Source organism: Camelus bactrianus, chromosome 5, assembly GCF_048773025.1.
Source record: "Camelus bactrianus isolate YW-2024 breed Bactrian camel chromosome 5, ASM4877302v1, whole genome shotgun sequence".
Taxonomy (NCBI): domain Eukaryota; kingdom Metazoa; phylum Chordata; class Mammalia; order Artiodactyla; family Camelidae; genus Camelus; species Camelus bactrianus.
Genome location: NC_133543.1, coordinates 22,546,719 through 22,566,423, shown reverse-complemented (window position 1 = coordinate 22,566,423; position 19,705 = coordinate 22,546,719). Strand labels below are relative to the sequence as shown.

The 19,705-nt window shown below is 46.1% G+C and overlaps 1 protein-coding gene across 2 annotated transcripts in view; it reads left to right on the top strand.

Annotated features, from left to right (window-relative positions):
- Positions 1–1,615: 1,615 nt before the first annotated feature.
- Positions 1,616–19,705, top strand: part of LYPD1 (LY6/PLAUR domain containing 1) — a 46,443-nt gene continuing 28,353 nt past the window's right edge. Inside the window, exons 1-3 of one of the 2 annotated variants that reach the window (XM_074363540.1) lie at positions 1,656–1,725; positions 1,853–1,882; positions 3,218–3,355. In XM_074363540.1, coding sequence (XP_074219641.1) covers positions 1,656–1,725; positions 1,853–1,882; positions 3,218–3,355 — 238 coding nt within the window. Of the gene's footprint in view, positions 1,883–3,217; positions 3,356–19,705 lie in introns of both variants that reach the window. The other variant, XM_010973245.3, reaches the window with a different exon arrangement.

Below are 19,705 nucleotides of genomic sequence, written 5' to 3'. Positions count from 1 at the left end.
GTCGCACCCTCTGAAAACTTAAAAGAACCTGTTCAAGGACCCTTTGGCCCAATTAGTTATTTGAATCTCACACGGGCTTCAAAGACGAATTCCCCTAAGGAATAAACAAACTAATAAACAAACCGGCCCTGTTGCTCCAGAAATAGCAATTCAGCCAATTGTAAGATCCGCGTCTGAAGACTGGGGAGTAATGGTCAAAGCATTTTCGTCTCCCTGAGGGGTTAACCAACTAGAAATGAGAGAAGGAGGGGGGCAAAGGGAGAGAAGCCGGAGGCAGAAGGTGAACGATCTCTCCCGAGGAATTACAAGAAAGTCATTTAAGCCCATTTCCGGCCCTGCTCTGCTGGCTGGGGAAATAAATGATCAGCGTCCCGGCCTAAGAGAGCTTCCTCCAAGAGGGGGCCGGAGGAGAAGAGGGTGAAGAGGGGCAAATCTTTTGAAGCCTTTTCCACAGAAATGGATACCCCCTGGGGTTTGGGGGGAAGGGAGTGGGTACGTGCGGGATTGGGGGCGGGGACTCCGAGGCGCTCCGCGCGGGCCAGCGGGCTCCCGTACCACCTGCTGCAGGGCTCTGCGGCCAGAAACGCAAACGTAGCACGGTGGCGTCCGAGGGAGTACTCAAGGTGGGTCGCTTGGACAAGAGCGGGGCGGGGGGTGGGGCGGTCAGCCAGCAAGCGAGTCCTGGGCTGAGAAGGCGCGGTACACGGGAGGACGCGGGAGCATAGCTAATAACCCGTGGCTGTGAATAGAGCCGGAGGAGGCTGCCTGGCCTTTTGTAGGAAGGGGACGGAGGAGAGCAACTCCCGTCTTCACCCTGATTTGCTTTCTAGTGGGAGCTCATCACGGCTGTCTTCTCCTAGGCTAGGGTACCAGGGCAGTGTCACAGCATCCTCCAGCGGTGCGCACGGCGGATGAACCGACGGTTGCCCCGAGTCAACGCGCCGAGCTGGGCAAGGTCCCCACCACACCCCGCCCACTCCACCGCAGCTGAAACCAATCCGGGTAACGACCTAACGACCGAGAGGCTTCTCGAAAGAAGAGAAAGCGCAGCTGCGCGGGACACCCTAGAGAGCCTGCAGGTGTGCAAGTTTACCAGACGCACGAGAGCACGCTCCCCTCTGGTCAGCCGCCAACTCCCGGCTCCCGCTGCCCAGCAGCCCCCGCGGGGGTGGGCGGGACCCAGCTGCCGGGGAACCGACCGGCCCCCGGGGGCCAAGAGGACCGAGGGCGTGCGTCCGTGCGAGCAGAGGGCCTTTGGGGCGGCAGCCGACCTCACCTTCCAGGTCCCGCGGCACCTGCTGCGCCCTCCTCACGTTTTCCCTGGTCTCCAGCCTCGGAAAACTACTCTCTCTTTCCCTGCCAGGCGTCCCACACGCGGAGACTTGCGGAGGCGGCAGAGGAGGGCTATCTGAAGGGGGTGGGGACGTGGAAAGACGGTCCCAGCCTTCCCCGCTCGCCTCCCCCACCCCAACTCGGCAGCCGTCACGTGGTGCCTGGAGTGGGAGGTGGGGAGAAGAGGCGAGACTTTTTTGGGTGCTCCGGCTCGCCAGTAGTTCCTTCAGTCTCCGCCGCCAACTCCGAAGACGCATTACTTCTCTCCCGGGAGCGTGAGCCAGAAGAGCGGCGACCCGCAGCCGGGAGCACCGGCGCGGGCGATGCGGGCGCCGCCGGCGGCACCTGCGGCTCCTCTTGGAGGCGGCAATCGCCTCGGCGGCAGCAGCGCGGGCCCCAGCATCCTCCGCAGCCACAGCCGCTGCGGCCCAGACAGCCTCGGCCGCGGTCGCTGCTTCTGATGCGCTTGCCCGCTCCCGGCCCCGCGGCTCCAGGAGGATGTGGGTCCTCGGCATCGCAGCAACTTTTTGCGGATTGTTCTTGCTTCAAGGTAAGAAGATGAAGAGACCAGGCGTCCGGCCAGATACGCGCACCCTATCTACCCGCCGGTCCCTTTATCCAACCTGGGCGCCCACCTCCCGGCGAATGCCACGCAGGGGTTCCCCAGCGGGAGTTTGGTGGTGGCGACTGGTCCCCTGAGGCGCTGTTGGGAAAGTCTGCAAGTCTCGCGCTGCAGGAGGAGAGGCGGGAGCGGCGGACCGGTGCAGATACTCGGGCTGCGCGGTCGGGAGAAGAAGCTGGGCTGGGGAGGAGGGAGTGTCCGAGCCGTGATGGGCCTTGGCGAGGGAACGGGATTCTACAGCCCGGGAACCCACCAAGTTGACGGGCGTGTCTGGCACCCCGTGGAAGTGGTGCCGCCGACAGGTGAGCGACACGCTGGGCAGTCTGTGGCCGGGGCGCGCCGGGGCTGGGTTGCTGCGCTCGGAGCGCGATCGCTGTGGGGCTGGAAGGAGAGTTGCGCCGAGTCCGGGGCTTGTCTGTCCGGAAGCCCGGGAATTAGGTCTAGATTGGAGATTGTAGATCCGAGCGGAGCGTTTAGGCTGGAGCGGGGAGAGGTGCAAAAATGTCTCAATCCTTGCCTCTAGTAGGAGACCGGCTCCGACCGAAGCTCCGCAGAGCTGGGACCCCGACCGGGAACCCTAGCCAAACGGAGTCCTGAAAGCCAGGAGGGAAGGGCTGTTGTGTCGCGGCCGGGGATGCGCGCGCACTTACACAAACACACACACACACAGACCCACACATGTCCCTTCCCACAGGCCGCAGCTACCCCAGCTGCTGCGGGAACTGTCCCGAAAAAAGGCCGGAAGACTCTGGGTGCAGCGGCACCGACGTCCGGCGCTTCCTCCCGGGCATCCCGCGTAGGGAGCCTCAGAGTCACAGCATAGGAATGCTGACTTCAAAAATTATAAAACTAAATAGGCGTTTGCGAGTGCAGTCGCGAATGGTGCCAAAATAGTAATTAAGTCATTTGTAACCAATTAACAATTAGGCAAATCCTTTGGCGTAGACTGGAGCTGACGCATGTCTCTGGAGCTACTGCGCTCTCGGATTGCAAACCCCTCCTTTCAGCTTCCGCGGGAAATGGCCAGGTTAGGTGTTGGATGGGCTCTGTGTTTCTGGAGCGGGGGTCCAGGGGTCGCGGGCAAAATTCCACTTTATCATGCTATGCTGCAGGACCCTGGGTGGCCGCGCCGCCCCCTACGGGCATAAGCTGGGGAGACCCAGGAGTGCGGGAGCCGGGGCTGGGCGTGGGGGGAGGTTGGTGGTTTCCGCGGTGGTCTCTTGTGGGGCTGTGGGTCTGAACGCGTCTGCATCTGTCCCGCAGGCTTTGCGTTGCAAATCCAGTGTTACCAGTGTGAAGAATTCCAGCTGAATAACGACTGCTCCTCCCCCGAGTTCATCGTGAATTGCACCGTGAACGTTCAGGACATGTGTCAGAAAGAAGTGATGGAGCAAAGCGCAGGTAAGAGCCAGTCGGCCCTCCTCCTCCCCTCTCCAGCCTGGGCCAGAGTGGGAGTGAGGCAGCCGTCACGTTACAGGAAAAGAGACTGACTTTGATATAATGCGCACACGCTGGTTATCGCAGATTTACTTTTACAGTGCTGGGAAAATGAAGAGTTCCAACTTACTTTAATCACATTAGAGTTAATTACCAGGACTTCTCCCCAAGGGACTGGCGAGGGGCAGTGCATTTAAATGAGTGGCCCTCCTCTTTTTTTTTTTTTTTACTCCCCTCACCTCCCTCGGCTAAAAGCTGATCAGTAGACTGGAAAATATATGGATCACCAGCTCTGCTTGGGCAACTAGACAGTAGCCTGTAAGCAGTGTCAGCCTGAAATATGAAGCTAGTTGAAGTTCCCAGAGGTCAGCACTTGAAAAATGTGTTGTGTCATAGAGCCATGCCATATTTCTTTGAAGAATACTACAGGATCTTTATTTAATTTTAGAACTAATGCATCAAATCCCAGGCACAAATTGCCAAGATCTTTCAAAGGAAGGAAGTTCCCAGCCCCACAAGCTTAGCTGCTGGCTGGCTGACAGAGGGCCCCCGGCATTTAGGCAAAGGAAGAAATGGGTCTTGGGAGAGCAAAGCTCACTCATTTCCTGCAGAGTCCTCTCCCTGAGCTGGAACTCCTCAGCCCCTGCTGTAGTCTTATCAAAAATCAAAGTCCCCCCTAAAAGTCCAACTGGAATTTTGAGGAAATGGGTGAGCTGGATTCCAAGATCCAATTCCAAAGTCAAACCCATAAACAGAGACTTTGCCATTTTAAGGATGTTGGAGAGGTGGAAGGATGATACTAAGTGAACTCAAGCCTTGTTCCTCTTTAGTTGGCTGAACATCACTGCCCAGGGAGTCTGGTGAGGGCTCCGAATAGTTAAGCGGTTCTCTTAACCCACTGGTAAACTCACACAAGGGCTATATAGTTTTGAGGCCAGCACTTTGGGAAAGTAGTTTCTTCTCAGGGAACGGCCTGGAAGGGCCTGGTAGCTTACCACATAACTACCTGGGCAGCAGGTAGCTGGTCACTCTACTGTGATGTGGTTTGTGTGCACGCGTGCGTGCGGCTTTGAAGGCTGTTTTTTATAAGTCATTATCGGCCTAGGTGTGGACTCTCTCCACCAGAATCACTCTTCTGGGAAGTCTGAAACGTAATTGCTCTCAAGATTAACTTGTCTCAAGAAACGTAACATGCCTTGTTTCACCAAATGGGTGGGATTTGGGCTGTTTACAAAAGCAAAGGGGGAGGAGGGCTAGAAAAAATTATTCAAAAAAAAAAGTTTACAAAAGCAAAGCAAGATGAAATTTAGTAATGATTCTTTAGCTTAGATTGCTGTGGATGACAGACAAGTTGTTTTTCTGCTTGTTTCATTCCTGAGATTTTTTTTTCTGAGCAAAACTGGTCTGCCTTTCTGCCAGAGGAACTGCTGTGATTTTCGTCACTCTAAACATTTTATGCATCTTTCAAATATTTATAGCTGTCTTCAGGCAGTAGTTTAAAGACAGGAGAAATCGGGATGTGGACACTTTAGAAATTTCCTCATCATCTTCTAGGCTTCTGCTTACCTGGGTGTCGTGTTTTGTAACCTGCAATATGGTTGTGAAGAGGAGAGACAAAGCTGTGAACCAAGTTACAGCCAGAAGGGAGCTCTTTCTCGGAGACATTTCTTCCTCTCCAAAAGTGTTGTTTCTCATCTTCCCTCTGTCTCCACTACACACTGAAAAGAGAAAAAAAGGGTGGGTAGTGCAGGCCTGGAAACACCTGTCTTCTCCCGACGAAACTAGCACAGAGAGTCTCTCGGTGCCTGGCCTGAAGTTGCTATTAGCTCTGTCCAGGTGGGCACTTTGTTTCCAAACCAGGTTCCTCCAGCCACGTGTCAGGTCAGAGTGTGACAGACACTCAAGTGATAAGGCAAGTTCAACTTTGAAGTTTGAGAATCAGAAACAGTTGATGGACTCAAAGGAAAAGCTAGTTAGGAAGGATGCAAGTTCTGGGCAGGTGGAAACTATATTCTGAGCCTAACTTCAATAAAGATCAGCCAAATGCATGTTCCTGTGTTAAAGGAGCGATACGGGAGCGGTGGGGGGGAGTGCTGAAACTTCCCAGGCATTCCACTTCCATCAGGTGATTGTTAGAGACCAATCAATTTAAGTGGCTGTTAACCCTCCCCTTGTTGTCAGGGGTGGAGAGGCAACCTGAAAATGCTGATTTGTTAAGTGACCACAGTGTAGTACACGCATCACTGTAGCAACAGCTGAGTTGTTCTGTGTGTACCAGGCTCGTTCCTTGCACTTTGTGTGGGGTGTCCTGAAATCTGGGGGTCCTCTTTTGAGGCCCCTGTATCCCCGGGCCATGACCCACCAGCGTTGAATTTCACCGCAGGGCCAACTTCTCCACTCTGGAGAACGTCATGCCTGTTCAACCTTACTGTTAGGAATCATAGTCAGGACTGTTTCTGCTTAATCATTTATTGTTCTGGGAATTTTAGTGCTTGGGAAGCAAAAGGGCCCAGTGTGACTCACAGCGAAGGGTGCACATGGGAAACTGAAAGTTTAGTTCAAATCCACAGGCCTGGACCTCTCTTCAAAAGGCCAGTTCCTGAAGTGTGTGGTGTAGCTGGCCAGGGTCTTTTATAGGCTCCCCAAGTGACTGTTGGGTGCCCTAAGTTGAAAATTGCTGGTCTGGACCAACCTTTTTGTGCCGTAGGGGAGGAAGACAAGGGCCAGAGAACTTAGATGTCTGGTCTGTGTCTGGGCAGCCAACGATTACTAAGAGCCACCTGCTTGCTGGGCCAGGACCTTACACAGTAAAATATGCCACCGGGTTTGCCTGAGAAGATAATCCAGTGGGGAAAGTGGGTGGGGAGAATTGGGAGTTCGGGATTTGCAGACTACTACATATAAAATAGATTAACGACAAGGTCCTGCTGTATTCAATAGCTCGTAATGGCCTATAATGAAAAATATGAAAAAGAATATATGTGTGTGTGTGTAACTGAATCACTATGCTATGCACCAGAAATTGACCCAACATTGTAAACCGACTATACTTCAATAAGACAAATAAGCAGAAAAGATAATCCAGGCAAAATGCTAAAGACTTAGGCAATTTTTGTGTCGGCCAAAGTCACCAAACAGGCTCAGTGAACTGGATGAGTGGCCAAGACCCAAAGTGGGTATTACAAGAACAGGAGAACCAAGCAGTAGGGTTGTTAAAGTTTGAGTGCTGTGCGGACTGGCATTTTTCATAGGTTTAGGAAAACCAGGGTTTTAAATGGACTAAGATTTCAAGGAACCAAGCAAGTTTGGCATTAAGCAAGAATGAAAGGCATTCTCTTTTAAAAAAAAAAAAAAAAAAAAAAAAGGCAGCAATGCAATATGCCGAGGCCTTCAGTCAGTCCTTTCTGGATTAAGTCTTAGGAATTTTGAGGCAGGTACATTTAGTTTTCAGTTGGGAAGTACATTTTAAAAGTAACCTTTCCCTATTCCCCAGACCAGCGTCCCTATTAGGTGCTGAGATGATTTTCTGCTGCTGATTTTTCCCTGTTGGTCATTTTTGGAAAAATCAGGCTTGGGGCTATGGGGACCGGAAGGCTTCTTGCATTGTCCTCACTAATTGATATTTAAATGCTTGCATAATGAATGACTTGTTCTCTCCAGCCCTGCGCTTAATGAGTTAGTGTCTCTGTACCAGCACCCTTGATAATAACATTTCTTTCACTCTTGCTTATCACCACACTCTGCAAAATATTTCAAATATTGATTTTCATTTCAGAATAGAAGGCCCCCCGCCCATGAATTTTAAAACCAGGGTATAAAGAATGTGAATTTGCATTTGTTTGACAGTGCAATCTTGTAATTAGAGTTTTTCCTCTTGACTAGATACAGTGAAAGGGGCATAATTTAATTTTTATAGACTAGCCAATTTCTGCCCTTAGTAAAATATAGCTCTGTCAGTGAGCAAAATGTTACAGGTTCTCCTAAACCTTATTTAAAAGTTAAATGCAGTATATTGAGAGAAAGTTCATGGTCTGAATCAGTAACCCAATCGATCTCTTCACCTATCCTTTGCGACGTGCATTAATCTATTTGTCTGTTTGGCAATACACGAGTTACTGATTTATATGCCATGTTGCATCTATGTTACGGCTGTAGAAGAAATGGCTATTTTCCTTTTGGATTCGTTAGTTGCTTATTAAGTTGGGCAGCACTGGCTCCATGCCTTGGATAGGTTAATTTGCTGCCTTACTTTCTCGCAAGCTAGGTAAGGGATAGCCAGTGAGGACCCGAGGTCTCTATAATCAAGCATCCACTCTTAGTAGAAAGAAATGGAAAGCTCACCATGGCCTGTGTTCTCTTAAGTCTCTGCTCTGCTTAATTTCACCAAGATTTAAAATAACAGGCTGTAAGTTTGTCTTTGGGGTGGCCTTGGCAAGAAGAAGGGCCACTGTTGCTAACCTGTATTATATCACAGGTCCTTTATACCTGGATTCTTTTATTTAAGGTGCACACATGGCACCTTATATGTATGTGTGTATATTTTTAAAATTTTGCCTGTATATATGAGCACACACGAACACAATTCTTGTGAGAAAAAAAAGGAAAATATTACATCCTCCTTCTTTGCAGCTGTTCAGATCATAAATTACTTAACTTGTAGGCACAAAGGCGTTTTCTAACATTTTTTCCCTGGAGCATCTTTGTTCAGTGCACCAGTGATGTTTGTTAACCTTCCAGTGCCCCTGTCTGCTCCCTGTCTTTTTCTCCTACCAGTTCTCTCCTGTCATCTCCCTTTCAGACATCCCACCTACAGCTCTTACTTTCCCACTCTCAAATCCATTTTCAGCCCATCCAGTGGGCCATAGACTCAAAGAACAAAGTGAAGAACAAAAATGGAAAAATCCCCATATTTTAACTTTGCCAGGGGACCTCAATAGGTTGAAAAACTTTTAAAAAGATTTCAGATATCAAGACAGAGCTCCTCATATATTAACACCAGCCCTGCTAAAAGTATTTCCATGTCAACCTCAATAAAGTTACGAGTTACACAGGGACAGGTTCTGCGTCCTGAATACCCTCCTTTCCAGCAGGGCACTAAAAAGAACTCCTTCCTCTTCAGGGCAAGGCACTGTGCCAATCAGATTGTTCACTTAGTTTTCAAGATGCATCCACCTCTCTCATATGGCAGGAGAGCCAACTTCTCAGGAGCTATGTGGAGGGTGAATATCAAATGTCTTCAGTCCCTCGGACTCTCCAGTCAGTGAAGCATTGGTTTGTGTTAACTTCCCAGCTGAACCAGCTGCCAGCGCTGACCTCGCATCTCCACAGATGAAACGTCTGCAGGTTGATCCGGCTCTCCCAGAACGCTAGTTCCTCCCTCTATGGTTTCATGAAAGCATCCGTCACTGATGGTTTTCCTAATGAGTTTAAACAGAGAGGCTTCAAAGCTGGGGTTTTTTTTTTGTCCCAAGTGACAAATGAAACAAAGCATGAAAACAAAACACATCATTTCCTTTGAACCTGGAAAGAGAAATCTTCCCTTAGATATTCCTGAAATAAAAATACCTAAATATACAACATGCTTTCCCTCCCTCCCTCTCCCCTTTCTTCCTTCTTTCCTCCTTGCCTCCCTCCTCTGCGTTTCTCTCTCCCTCCCTTTCACTTTGTCATTGATTGACTGACTTAGGTTCTAATGACCAACCTGGCAAAGATCTGTTAGCACACTGTGAGGAAGTCATCGGCACGCCAACCCCTGTTGCCAGCTACTGAATGGCAAGGGTACCCAGCTCTGTTAAGGAGTGAACAGCCAGACTCCAGGCTCCCTATGCTTTGTCAGTTTGAAGAGATTATTCAACATCCCAGGGTCTTAGCTTCCTCCCTTGTGATATGTAGAAACAGACCACCTGTCATCTTGTGAGATTCAGCAAGGCAGTGAGGAATGCTGTCAGTATAACCCCCTTAAGGAACCAGTCCTAAAAATGGAAACCCATCGGAATGCTCACGGGGAGTTGCTTCATTCACTCCCCAGAGCTGTCTGTGAAGGCTGGCCATCTTTGCCTGAGTTACTTTGCACACTATTTCTTCATTTCTTGGACTGAAGGGGTCCTGGCATTTGACCTAGAATTCCTTATAACAGGATCGTCATAATCAGCCTAGAAGTTTGACAGGGAGTGAGAAAGGTTATATTCTCACTTGAGAGTTGGTGAATCTGAGATGCAGAGAGTCAGCCATTTGCTGAAGACCACACAGCCTGTGGAACTGAAATTCAAGTCCTTTATCTTCCCCAGGAAATTTTTTTTCCAATCATTCTGATACTATTTCTTTTTTAAAAAAATTTTTATTGAAGTATAGTCAGTTTACAATGTTGTGTCAATTCCTGATGTACAGCACAATACTTCAGTCACATAGGAACATACATATATTCATTTTCATGTTCTTTTTCACTGTAAGTTAATACAAAATATTATATATAGTACCTTGTGCTATACAGTATAAACTTATTTATCTATTTTACATATATTAGGTAATATCTGCAAGTCTCAAACACCCAATTTATCCCTTCCCCCCGGTAATCATAGGTTTGTTTTCTATGTTTGTGAGTCTGTTTCTGTTTTGTAATTAAGTTTTTTTGTCTTTTTTTTCGATTCCACATATACATGATATCATGATATTTTTCTTTCTCTTTCTGGCTTACTTCACTTAGAATTACATTCTCCTGGTCCATTCATGTTGCTGCAAATGGCATTATTTTATTACTTTTTATGGCTGAGTAGTATTCCATTGTGTAAATATACCACAGCTTCTTTATCCAGTTATCTTTCAATGGACATTTAGGTTCTTTCCATGTCTTGCCTATTGTAAATAGTGCTGCCATGAACATTGGAGTGCATGTATCTCTTTGAATTAAGGTTCCCTCTGGATATATGCCCAGGAGTGCTAGATCACATGGTAAGTCTGTGTTTAGTCTTTTGAGAAATCTCCATACTTTTTTCCATAATGGCTGCACCAAACTGCATTCCCACTAACAGTGTAGGAGGGCTCCTTTTTCTCCATAGCCTCTCCAGCATTTATTGCTTGTAGACTTTTGAATGTTGGCCATTCTGACTGGTGTGAGGTGATACCTCATTGTAGTTTTGATTTGCATTTCTCTGATAATTAGCGATACTGATACCATTTATTTATTTGCACTTTAAGTACAGTTTTGTTGAGATATAATTTATGTATCACAAAATTCATCTTTTTAGAGTGTACAATTTGTTTTCAGTATGTGAACAGAGTTGTGAATATAATCTAGTTCCAGATATATATCTAGTTCCAGAACATTTTCATCACCCCAAAAAGAAACCCTACGCTGGTTAGCTGTCACTAATCTGGGAACCACTAATCTACTTTGTTTCTATGGATTTGCCTATTGTGGACATTTCATATAAATGGGATCACAACATATGACCTTTTGTGACTGGCTTCTTTCGCTTAGGATAATGTTTTCAGGGTTCATCCATTTCATGTCCCATTTTGAAGCATATCTTTCCTCTTGCTTGTGCAGGGGTCTGAAGGGGAAACGCAGGCTTGGCAAGTCCCTCAGTTATAGTGTGGGGTGGGGCAAGATGGGGTAGGAAGGGCATGGTTGTGTACCTGGAACTCCATTGGCTAAGTAGGCAATTTGCTGAGTTGAAATGAAAACCTGTGCCAAGAGCAAGCCGTCCCAGTGAGCCATGAGGCGAAGGAATTCATGTTTGTTAAGAATCTGCTTTGTGCTGAGCACTGTGCTTTCCGTCCACTGTCTTTCCATCCACTACCGTCTGTTAGAGTTCACCTGCTTTTCCCTAAGGGGATCTTGACTTTGTTTATGTTAGCCACAAGCATCCTCAGACATCTGGATGGGCTGTTCCTGATGCCAGAAGTTTTTACCAGTGGTCCCAGCTGCCCATCCCAACATCTGGCCTCACCCATAGACCATAGCCCTCGAGAGTCATGCACCTCTTAGGCTAGAATTCTTCATTTATAATTTCACAGATGAGATGACTGTGTACAGAAGTTTTCTTTCTTGAGGGCTTAAACCATCTTGATCAGTCCACTTCTTTCTTTTCTTGAGAAGAATTGAGGGTAGAGCAGGTTGAGAAGTATTCTGGGGAGAGATCTGGGTTGAGGAGATTGGATCCTGGTATGATTTAATCATCTACAGTGCTTGCTCAGTGAACATGTGCAAATCTAGCCTTTTTCTCCCAAACCAAGTCACTGGTTAGAGCCTTTATGTAGGCACAACTTTTTCCTTCTTTAAAAGGTGTACATTTCTTCTGTGTTACTTTCTTCTCAGAGACTAAGCTGGATTCTTCTTTGCCTTGTGGTGCATGTGATTGTATTTTGAGGGGAAGAGAATTGCTGGCAGAGGGCAATGTGTTTCCTCCCCTGGGCACTCCACAGAAGGAGGTGGCTATAACCTAGGAGCTTCAATCAAATTTGTGGTGAATCACATCCATCTCCTCTCTCCGTTCTGTAATAGTTATCAAGACTTTACAAACATTGAGGGAAACTGGCTGAAGAGTACAGGGGACCTCTTTGTAGTTCTTCTTAGACTTACTGTGAATCTATAATTATTTCAAAGTAAAACAATATTTTTTTAACAAAATCTGTGATGAATCAACCTGAGATTAAACAAAAGAATTATGATATATGCTAATAATTCCTTCCACCTGTGGTAAAGTTTGGGCTGTGGCTACACCGTGATTCAGGAACTATTTCACAAGCCAGGGCTACACCCGCGTTCTCTTATTAATGAATTGCTTCCAGTCTTCTGATTGCCTCCAACAGTACAAAGCAAAGCAGGAGATGAACTGAATTAAGTGCTTTCGATAAGGTGCAGCCATAGAGAGTTTGTAACAAATTGCTTTTTTTTTTCTTTAAAGAATGCGTTTAAATAGGATGAAGCAGTGATGGTTCTCGACGTTGATTTCGAGCTTTATGACTTTGCCCACCCCGAGAGGGATTCAGATGCAAAAATGATGAAGTGTTGTATTATTTTAAGGAAGTTGTGATACTTGGTCCAGTGCATTTCATTTCTTACTGGACATGGACAATAGCTTTTTATGTTTTTCTATTTCTTGGACTTGTTCGCGGGAGCGGAGGCACGTGGAGAGCGCGCCGGGGGCGGGCGGCGCGGGAGCGCGCTGGGCCCAGGCAGGAACACGGACGTGCAGAACGCTTTGCCTTCTCGGATGCCCTGCGCTCAGACTGCATCAGAGGGCACTGGCGGAAGCAGGTGTATTCAGAGTGACGCTGGGTGATGGGTTTTATGCACTGTTTTGTTGCTTATGCAAAATCTGGCAAAGCACTCGGGTCTTCGGTAACTTCAGAGAACCTGTTCGGGAACAAGAATAGGCTATGTAGACAGTTTGACTGGTTTTCCACCCAGTGAGGCCATCCAGATGGATCTCGGCTTCAAAGCCAGAACGAGATTCTTTCGAGAATTTCCAGGGCTTCAGAGGGAAAGGCAGCGAGTGGGCGGAGCCGCACCTGAAGAGGGAAGAGCAAACTGACTTTCTTTGAAAGGCCAAACATCTTTCCACTCCGCCTGTCACTGACTGTCGGAAGGGGAAAAAGAAGAAAGCCAGTCAGAAGCAGATGCTGTAAAGAGCAGGTTAAGGTCCAGAGAGACTAAACCACCCTTGAAAAACCTGGGTCTGAGTGTGACAGCCCACCAGGGGCCCTGCTTCCCAGAGCCTAAGATGCTTCTAGAGTTGACCTTCCTGGTGGTGGTGGTGATAACAAGAGAATGACGAAAGGATGTGCTGACAATTTTATCTTTGCTCGGTGTTCTCCAGCCAGCAGCTTGCAGGGTGCTGGAAACGTCAGTATCTTAGAGTGTCTTTTCCCAATCGAATGGAACAGTCGCTTCAGCCACCAGCGTCCATTCATGGTTTCCATTTCTGTGCTTGGGGCTCCTGCCTCCCTGTCTGTCCCTCTTTCTCCCCTCACCTCCCTATCTGTCTTTCACACACATACACTTACGCTTGCTCACTGGTATACAGACACCCAATAAATATTTGCTGAATGAGTATACTTGAAAAATCAAGTTTCAAGCTGAAACACGTTAAGTTAATCTATTGGCATTTTAAAAATATCACAGCAAAAATGAGGGAGCTTAAATCTCTTTCATAAGAAGAAAAAAAGAACAAAGATGAGTTTAATATACCTGTTGCATTCTAGTTAAACTAGAAATAATCTACTAATGCCTGTTGGTCGCAGTGTCATTTAAGGAACAACACTGAAGTGTAATCCAGTTTTTCTAGCACGTCAGCTGGCTTTTAAGTCTGATCTGGCTGCGCTTTGAATAGGAGTGTTTTCTGGAAACACACACACCCTTCCTTGTACAACATTCCGCTAACTCAGTAGTCAGGCCACCTGCGGACAGGTGACCACCCAGCCAGTCCTGTCAGCGGGAGGTTTAAGTCATCTGGAGCTCTGTTACCCTGAGATCTGCCCTGGTCATCAGCTCCACCCACACAGTCATAATTCCCGCAACAAACCTCTGCCTCCCCCCCCCAGGCCTCTCCCACACAGGAGATGCAAGTTTAAAACACAAGTGGTTATCTTCCACAGGACAGAGGCGGTCCAGACTTTCAGCTGGGGGATGTACTTCTAAACCATTCAGTTTAGGGAGGGAAGCAGGAAAGAAAAAAAGACTATTTTATGTTTCTGCTGTCCTGCTGTCTGACACTTACACTGTTCACAAGGCTGTAAGAATTCAATGAATTGCTTGCATTCTTACCCTGTTTATTGAATATCAGTAATCTCGTTGTCATGAAACCTGGAGGCCACGCTTGTGCTGAAGCTCAAAGAAGTTCTGACTGCAAGAGCTTCAGACTACAAGAAGCTTTTTGGTCTAGCCCCTTTATTAGTCTATGGGGCATAGTTTCCAAAGAGAGGTCCTCAGCCATGGCTGCTGCCAGATCCCTTGATGCGCTAGCCTCCGCCCTAGACCTCATTTCCTGTATCGCTTAAGAATGTTTTCGGGGGGGTGGGTGTAAAGCTCAGTGGTAGAGCGTGTGGTTAACGTGCGTGAGGTCCTGGATTCAGTCCCCAGTATCCGCACAAAAAAAGAGAATGTTTTCAGGGGCAAGTAACAGGCACTAAGGCTATAAAGACATGCATTGTTTACCTAACAAGATAGTCCAGAAGGAGCATGTCCTGGGGTTGTTTCCACAACTCAGTGATGCCATCAAAGACCCACGTCTTCTCCATTTTTCTACTCATTTTCCTAAGCCTTGGCTTTTTGTCCTTAGACTTGCTGCCTCTGGGTCAGGAGGTGGCTGCCTGTATTCAAGTTACCGGGGAGGGATAGCACCGAGCTTTCCTCTCTGGCTTTTCCTTCTAAGAAGAAAACAAAGTCTCTCCATAAGTCCCCACAAGAGATTTCTCCTTATCTCTCATTGGTCAAAATGTTGTCTCATGACCACTGTTTTGCTGGAAGGAAGGAGGCAGCAGGTGGCTACTGGATGGCCACCTGTTAGTGCCTGCCAGATCACCTCCTGAGAAATCCTTGCACAAAACTGGAAAAAGTCAAGCATAGTGCTTCCAGGGTCCTCTGGAAAAAGAACACGGGTGTGGCCCTTTCCTGAACATCACCTGCTCTTTTGCCTAAAATGAACACTGAAATGCTCCATCAGAGGGCCCTCATCAGGAATCACTGTCACATTTTGGAAAGGGAAAGAAACATGTGCTAGCGAGTGGTGTCCTGAAGTTCAGTTCAAATGTATGTGACATTTCAGAATTTTGGCTCACTGCATGATGAGCTGAGTATAAACTTCAGTGGGAGGGTATTTTCTACAGAGGAGAATAATGTGTTCATGGCGACAGATACTTGGGGGCTTTGGGTTAAATGCTTAGATATTCTTGGTTCAGCCCATCTGGAGCCATTATGCCACCAAGGACTCTGTTTTTCCTAATTTGGGTAAATTTGTGTGCAAGAAACTGGTATCTTTGGGCCCCATGATGTTAATCTTGCCATTTCAGAACAATAGTCAGAAGGATTTCAAGGTTAAAAATGCAAGAGCCTGGGTTCATAAATCATTGAAGGGCACTGTAAATACGGAGATATAATAAGTCATAGATATCTGTTGCTTCCATCCCCCATGGCCAACTGGGGAACTAAGACACCAGCTAAGGAAAAGCAAGTGACTGTGCAGAAACTTTCCTGGCTCAGAAAGTCACCAATGAGAGGAAAAGTCCAAATCTAACGGGAATCTCAAGTACAGCCAACACTTGGCATCATTCATTCTGGGTGGGTTGTTTGCTTGCTGTAATTAAGTTGGCATCAGTGGCTAACAGCCTTGAAAATTAAACTCAACAGAAAAACTTTTGAAATGGGTAATCAAAGGCTTCTGGATAATGAAGTGAACACATCCCTATTATGAGGAAAAAGAATGTTCCTGCGGTATCTTGTTTCATGTCTGTTTAGTTGCCATTGTGGCTGTTGTAACAGACACGTTTGTTTTTACTCTTGGGGTCAGTGCTGTTCCGTAGCGTTACTCTCAGATTCTGGTTCCACCAACTGGGCCAGGAGGGACGGGTGGCCCAGCACCAGTATGGATGTGCAGAGCAGACTTTGGCAATTCTCTTTCTATTTTGGCCTTTTAAAAATGGGCTGTTAGCGTTCTTGTTTGGTTCCTGTGGCCATCTGCTACTCACAAGGAGGGGGCTTCTTTGGCTTTTAAAATACTCACAACCACAGCAAAGGAGAAGTACTTATGAGCCAGAACACAGAATTACCCTCTCCCAGGACTTCTCCCTCTATGCCTGAGGAATGGTGCCCACCATGGCAGTAACGAGACACGAGTTCGGGGAGAGAAGCCTCCTCTTGGCGAGATGTTCCCATTAGAATGCAGAGACTATCAAAATTTCTCACACGGAGTTCTTTAAGAGAAAAAAAAAAAAAAAAGAACGGGAACAAATCAAAGATCTTTTTTCTCCCAGTTTCTTTCAAAACTCACTGAAAAATGCATATAGTTCATTACAATTACCTGTTTCCAAGCATTTTTCTTTGAGGAGCTGTTCCCAGCCCTGCATGGAATATTTATTGTGATGTAATCACAGCCCTGGTGCAGTAAGTGTTGGTTATTTTTTTGAGCAGAAGAAGATTAGTTTCACTCCCAGGCGGGCATTCACACAAGTAGCAGTTTGCTGTAGAAGTTTGACTTCAAAACGAAATTATATAACATGGGGTGAAAAGTAATGGACTATTAAAGGCTTGTTTAGAAACTTCCATCTCTGTCTCCGCAGAGGGAGCAGGGGAAGAGATAAATGCACGCTGGTTCACAGAGAGAAGAGGACACAGGCTTTCTGTCTCTATTTTAATTGACGGGGCAGAGACTAAAAGTGAGACAACTAAAAATGAAACTAGTATATTTTAAAAGCATATGTATAACAAGTAGGTCATGGTAGGACCACAGTCCCACACTCTCTGGGGTGGCCCCAAGGTGCATGTATGTCTGTCTGTGTGCGGGGAAGGGGGTGCACAATTCCGGGTCCTCTCTCTGCCCCAATACAGCTCAACTCACCCAGCAAAAATGTTAAATGGTGGTTGTTTCTGATTCTCAAAGTCCAGAGGGCTATCTGGAGTAGAAGATGAGTTGGAAAATGCTTCCCACCCCTGCAGAGAATCCACTATAGAGTTAAGTTCAAGGACACTGTGCAAACTGGGTCGAGTAGAACCTGGCGGGGTTTAGAGGACACCTGATGGTTTTTAGCCTTTTTTCTTACCCAGGTTCTGAACAAACTGAGAAGTAAAACACGGAACAAGGCAGATGAGACCCGACATATCACCATCATTACCAAGGAAGCCTAAGGTGGAGGGAATAGCTTGGGGGTGAAATTTAAACCGGCTTCCCCAAAAAGCCTTCAGAGTGGCTGGTTCACCCAGCCCACACGAAGCCAGAGAGGGCGGTTGCTTGCACTGAGGAACAGGGCAGAGCACTTGTTTGCTGCGAGCCACTCTCTCCCAAGAAGGATGAGGAAGGGGAAGACCAGCACGTGCCCAGTTCACCCTTCCCAAGTTTACCAATCACAGCTGTCACTCCACCTCCCCTGGGAAGGCACAGAGGTTAGGGGATGCCAGCAGTGGCGTTAGTTTAGGGGACACTGAGATTGGGGGAAAACCATTCCCCCAGTAGTCTTCCCTCAAGCCCATCAGACTGAAAAACAGCCATTTCTGGAATCCCCAAGGCCTCTGAGGAGTGAGTGAAGTAGTTAAATAGCATGGATGCTTGGGGCTACATGCGTCCCTACACAGACGTGCACACTCACAATACTGGTCATCACCTTGAGCTATGCCCAGCCATGTTTCACTGAAGCATTTGTTTGGGTAGAAGGTAGAAAAATGATACAGACTTGTCTCTTACCAATACCAGTGTATTTAATGGAAACATTTTATTCTGAAATAATTTGAGACTTAGAGAAAAGCTGCAAAAATAGTGTTTCATATACCCTTCACCTAGCTTCTGCTAATGTTAGTAACTGGCATCACCATAGTACAGTGATCAAAACTGAGAAACTGATATTGGTACCATACTGTTAATCAAACCATTTTTGTATTTGGACTTTTCCCATTTTTCCTTTTTCTGCCCCTGGAGCCTCTCCAGGATCCCACATTGCATTTCCTGGGTGTATCTCCTAATTCTCTAATCTCAGTTACCAGTTCCCTATTCCTTGCCTTTCATGATATTGACGTATTTTTCACTGATGTGTATTTGATTTATAATATTGTGTTAGTTTCAGGTATACAGCGAAGTGATTTGGTTATACATATATATGTATATATTCTTTTTTCTATTCTTTTCCATTATAGGTAATCACAAGATATTGAATACAGTTCCCTGTGCTATAGAGTAAATCTTTTTTGTTTATCTATTTTATATGTTAGTGTGCATCTGTTAATCCCAAACTCCTAATTTATCCCTCCCCACCCTTCCCCTTTCGTAACTATAAGGTTGTTTTCTATGTCTGTGAGTCTTTCTGTTTTGTAAATAACTTGTACTATATCTTAAGAGTCCACATATAAATAATACTGTGTAATGTTTTTCTTTCTCTGTAGGGTTTATTTTTTAAATAAAAATATTATTTTAACATGATAATCTCTATGTCCAACCATGTTCCTACAAATAGTATTATTTCTCTTTTTTATGGCTGAGTAGTATTCCAGTGTGTGTGTGTGTGTGTGTGTGTGTGTATCACATCTTTATCCAGTCTTCTGTTGATGGACAATTGGGTTGCCTCCATGTCTTGACTAGTGTAAATAGTGCTACTATGAGCATTGGAGTGCATTGTATCTCTCACGATCTTGACATTTTTGAAGAGGGCTAGGACTTTCTGTCAACTTTTTGTACACTGTCCCTCAATTTGGGCTGCTCTGATGTTTTCTCATGATCAGATTGAGGAAACAGGCATATTCAGAAGGGACATGCCGTCACTTCTCTGTGCATCTCATTGAGGGGAGTGTGATAGCAATGTCTTATTCCTGATGATGTTAACTTTGATGACTTCATTAAGATGGTGTCAGCTGGATTTCCCACCATGACTGTAAAGTAACTGTTTCTCCCTTTTTAATAATTTGAAGGAGATAATATGAAACTGCAAATATCCTCTTTCTCCTCAAACTTTGCTCAATAATTTCAGTCTCTCCCAGTGGCTCCCACCCTCACTACTGAGCATTAATGGTGTTCTAATCTGTTTTTTAAATTTATTTTTATTGAGATATAGTCAGTTTATAATTTTGGGTCAATTTCTGGTGTACAGCACAATACTTCAGTCATACAGGAACATACGTATATTCATTTTCATGTTCTTTTTAACTACAAGTTACTACAAGATACTGAATATAGTTCCCTGTCCTATACAGTATGGACTTGTTTATTTTATATATACTAGGTAGTATCTGCAAATCTTGAACTCCCAATTTATCCCTTCCCACCCACTTCCTCCTCTGGTAACCATAAGACTGTAAGTTTGTTTTCTCTGTCTATGAATCTGTTTCTGTTCTGTAGATAAGTTAGGTTTTGGGTTTTTTGTTTTGTTTTGTTTTTAGATTCCACATGTAAGTGATATCATAGGATATTTTTCATTCTTCCTGTCTTGCTTCACTTAGAATGACATTCTCCAGGTTCATCCATGTGGCTGCAAATGGCATTATTTTATTATTTTTTATGGCTGAGTAGTATTCCATTGTGTAAATACACCACAGCTTCTTTATCCAGTCATCTGTTGATGGACATTTAGGCTGTTTCCATGTTTTGGCTATTGTAAATATTGCTGCTATGAACA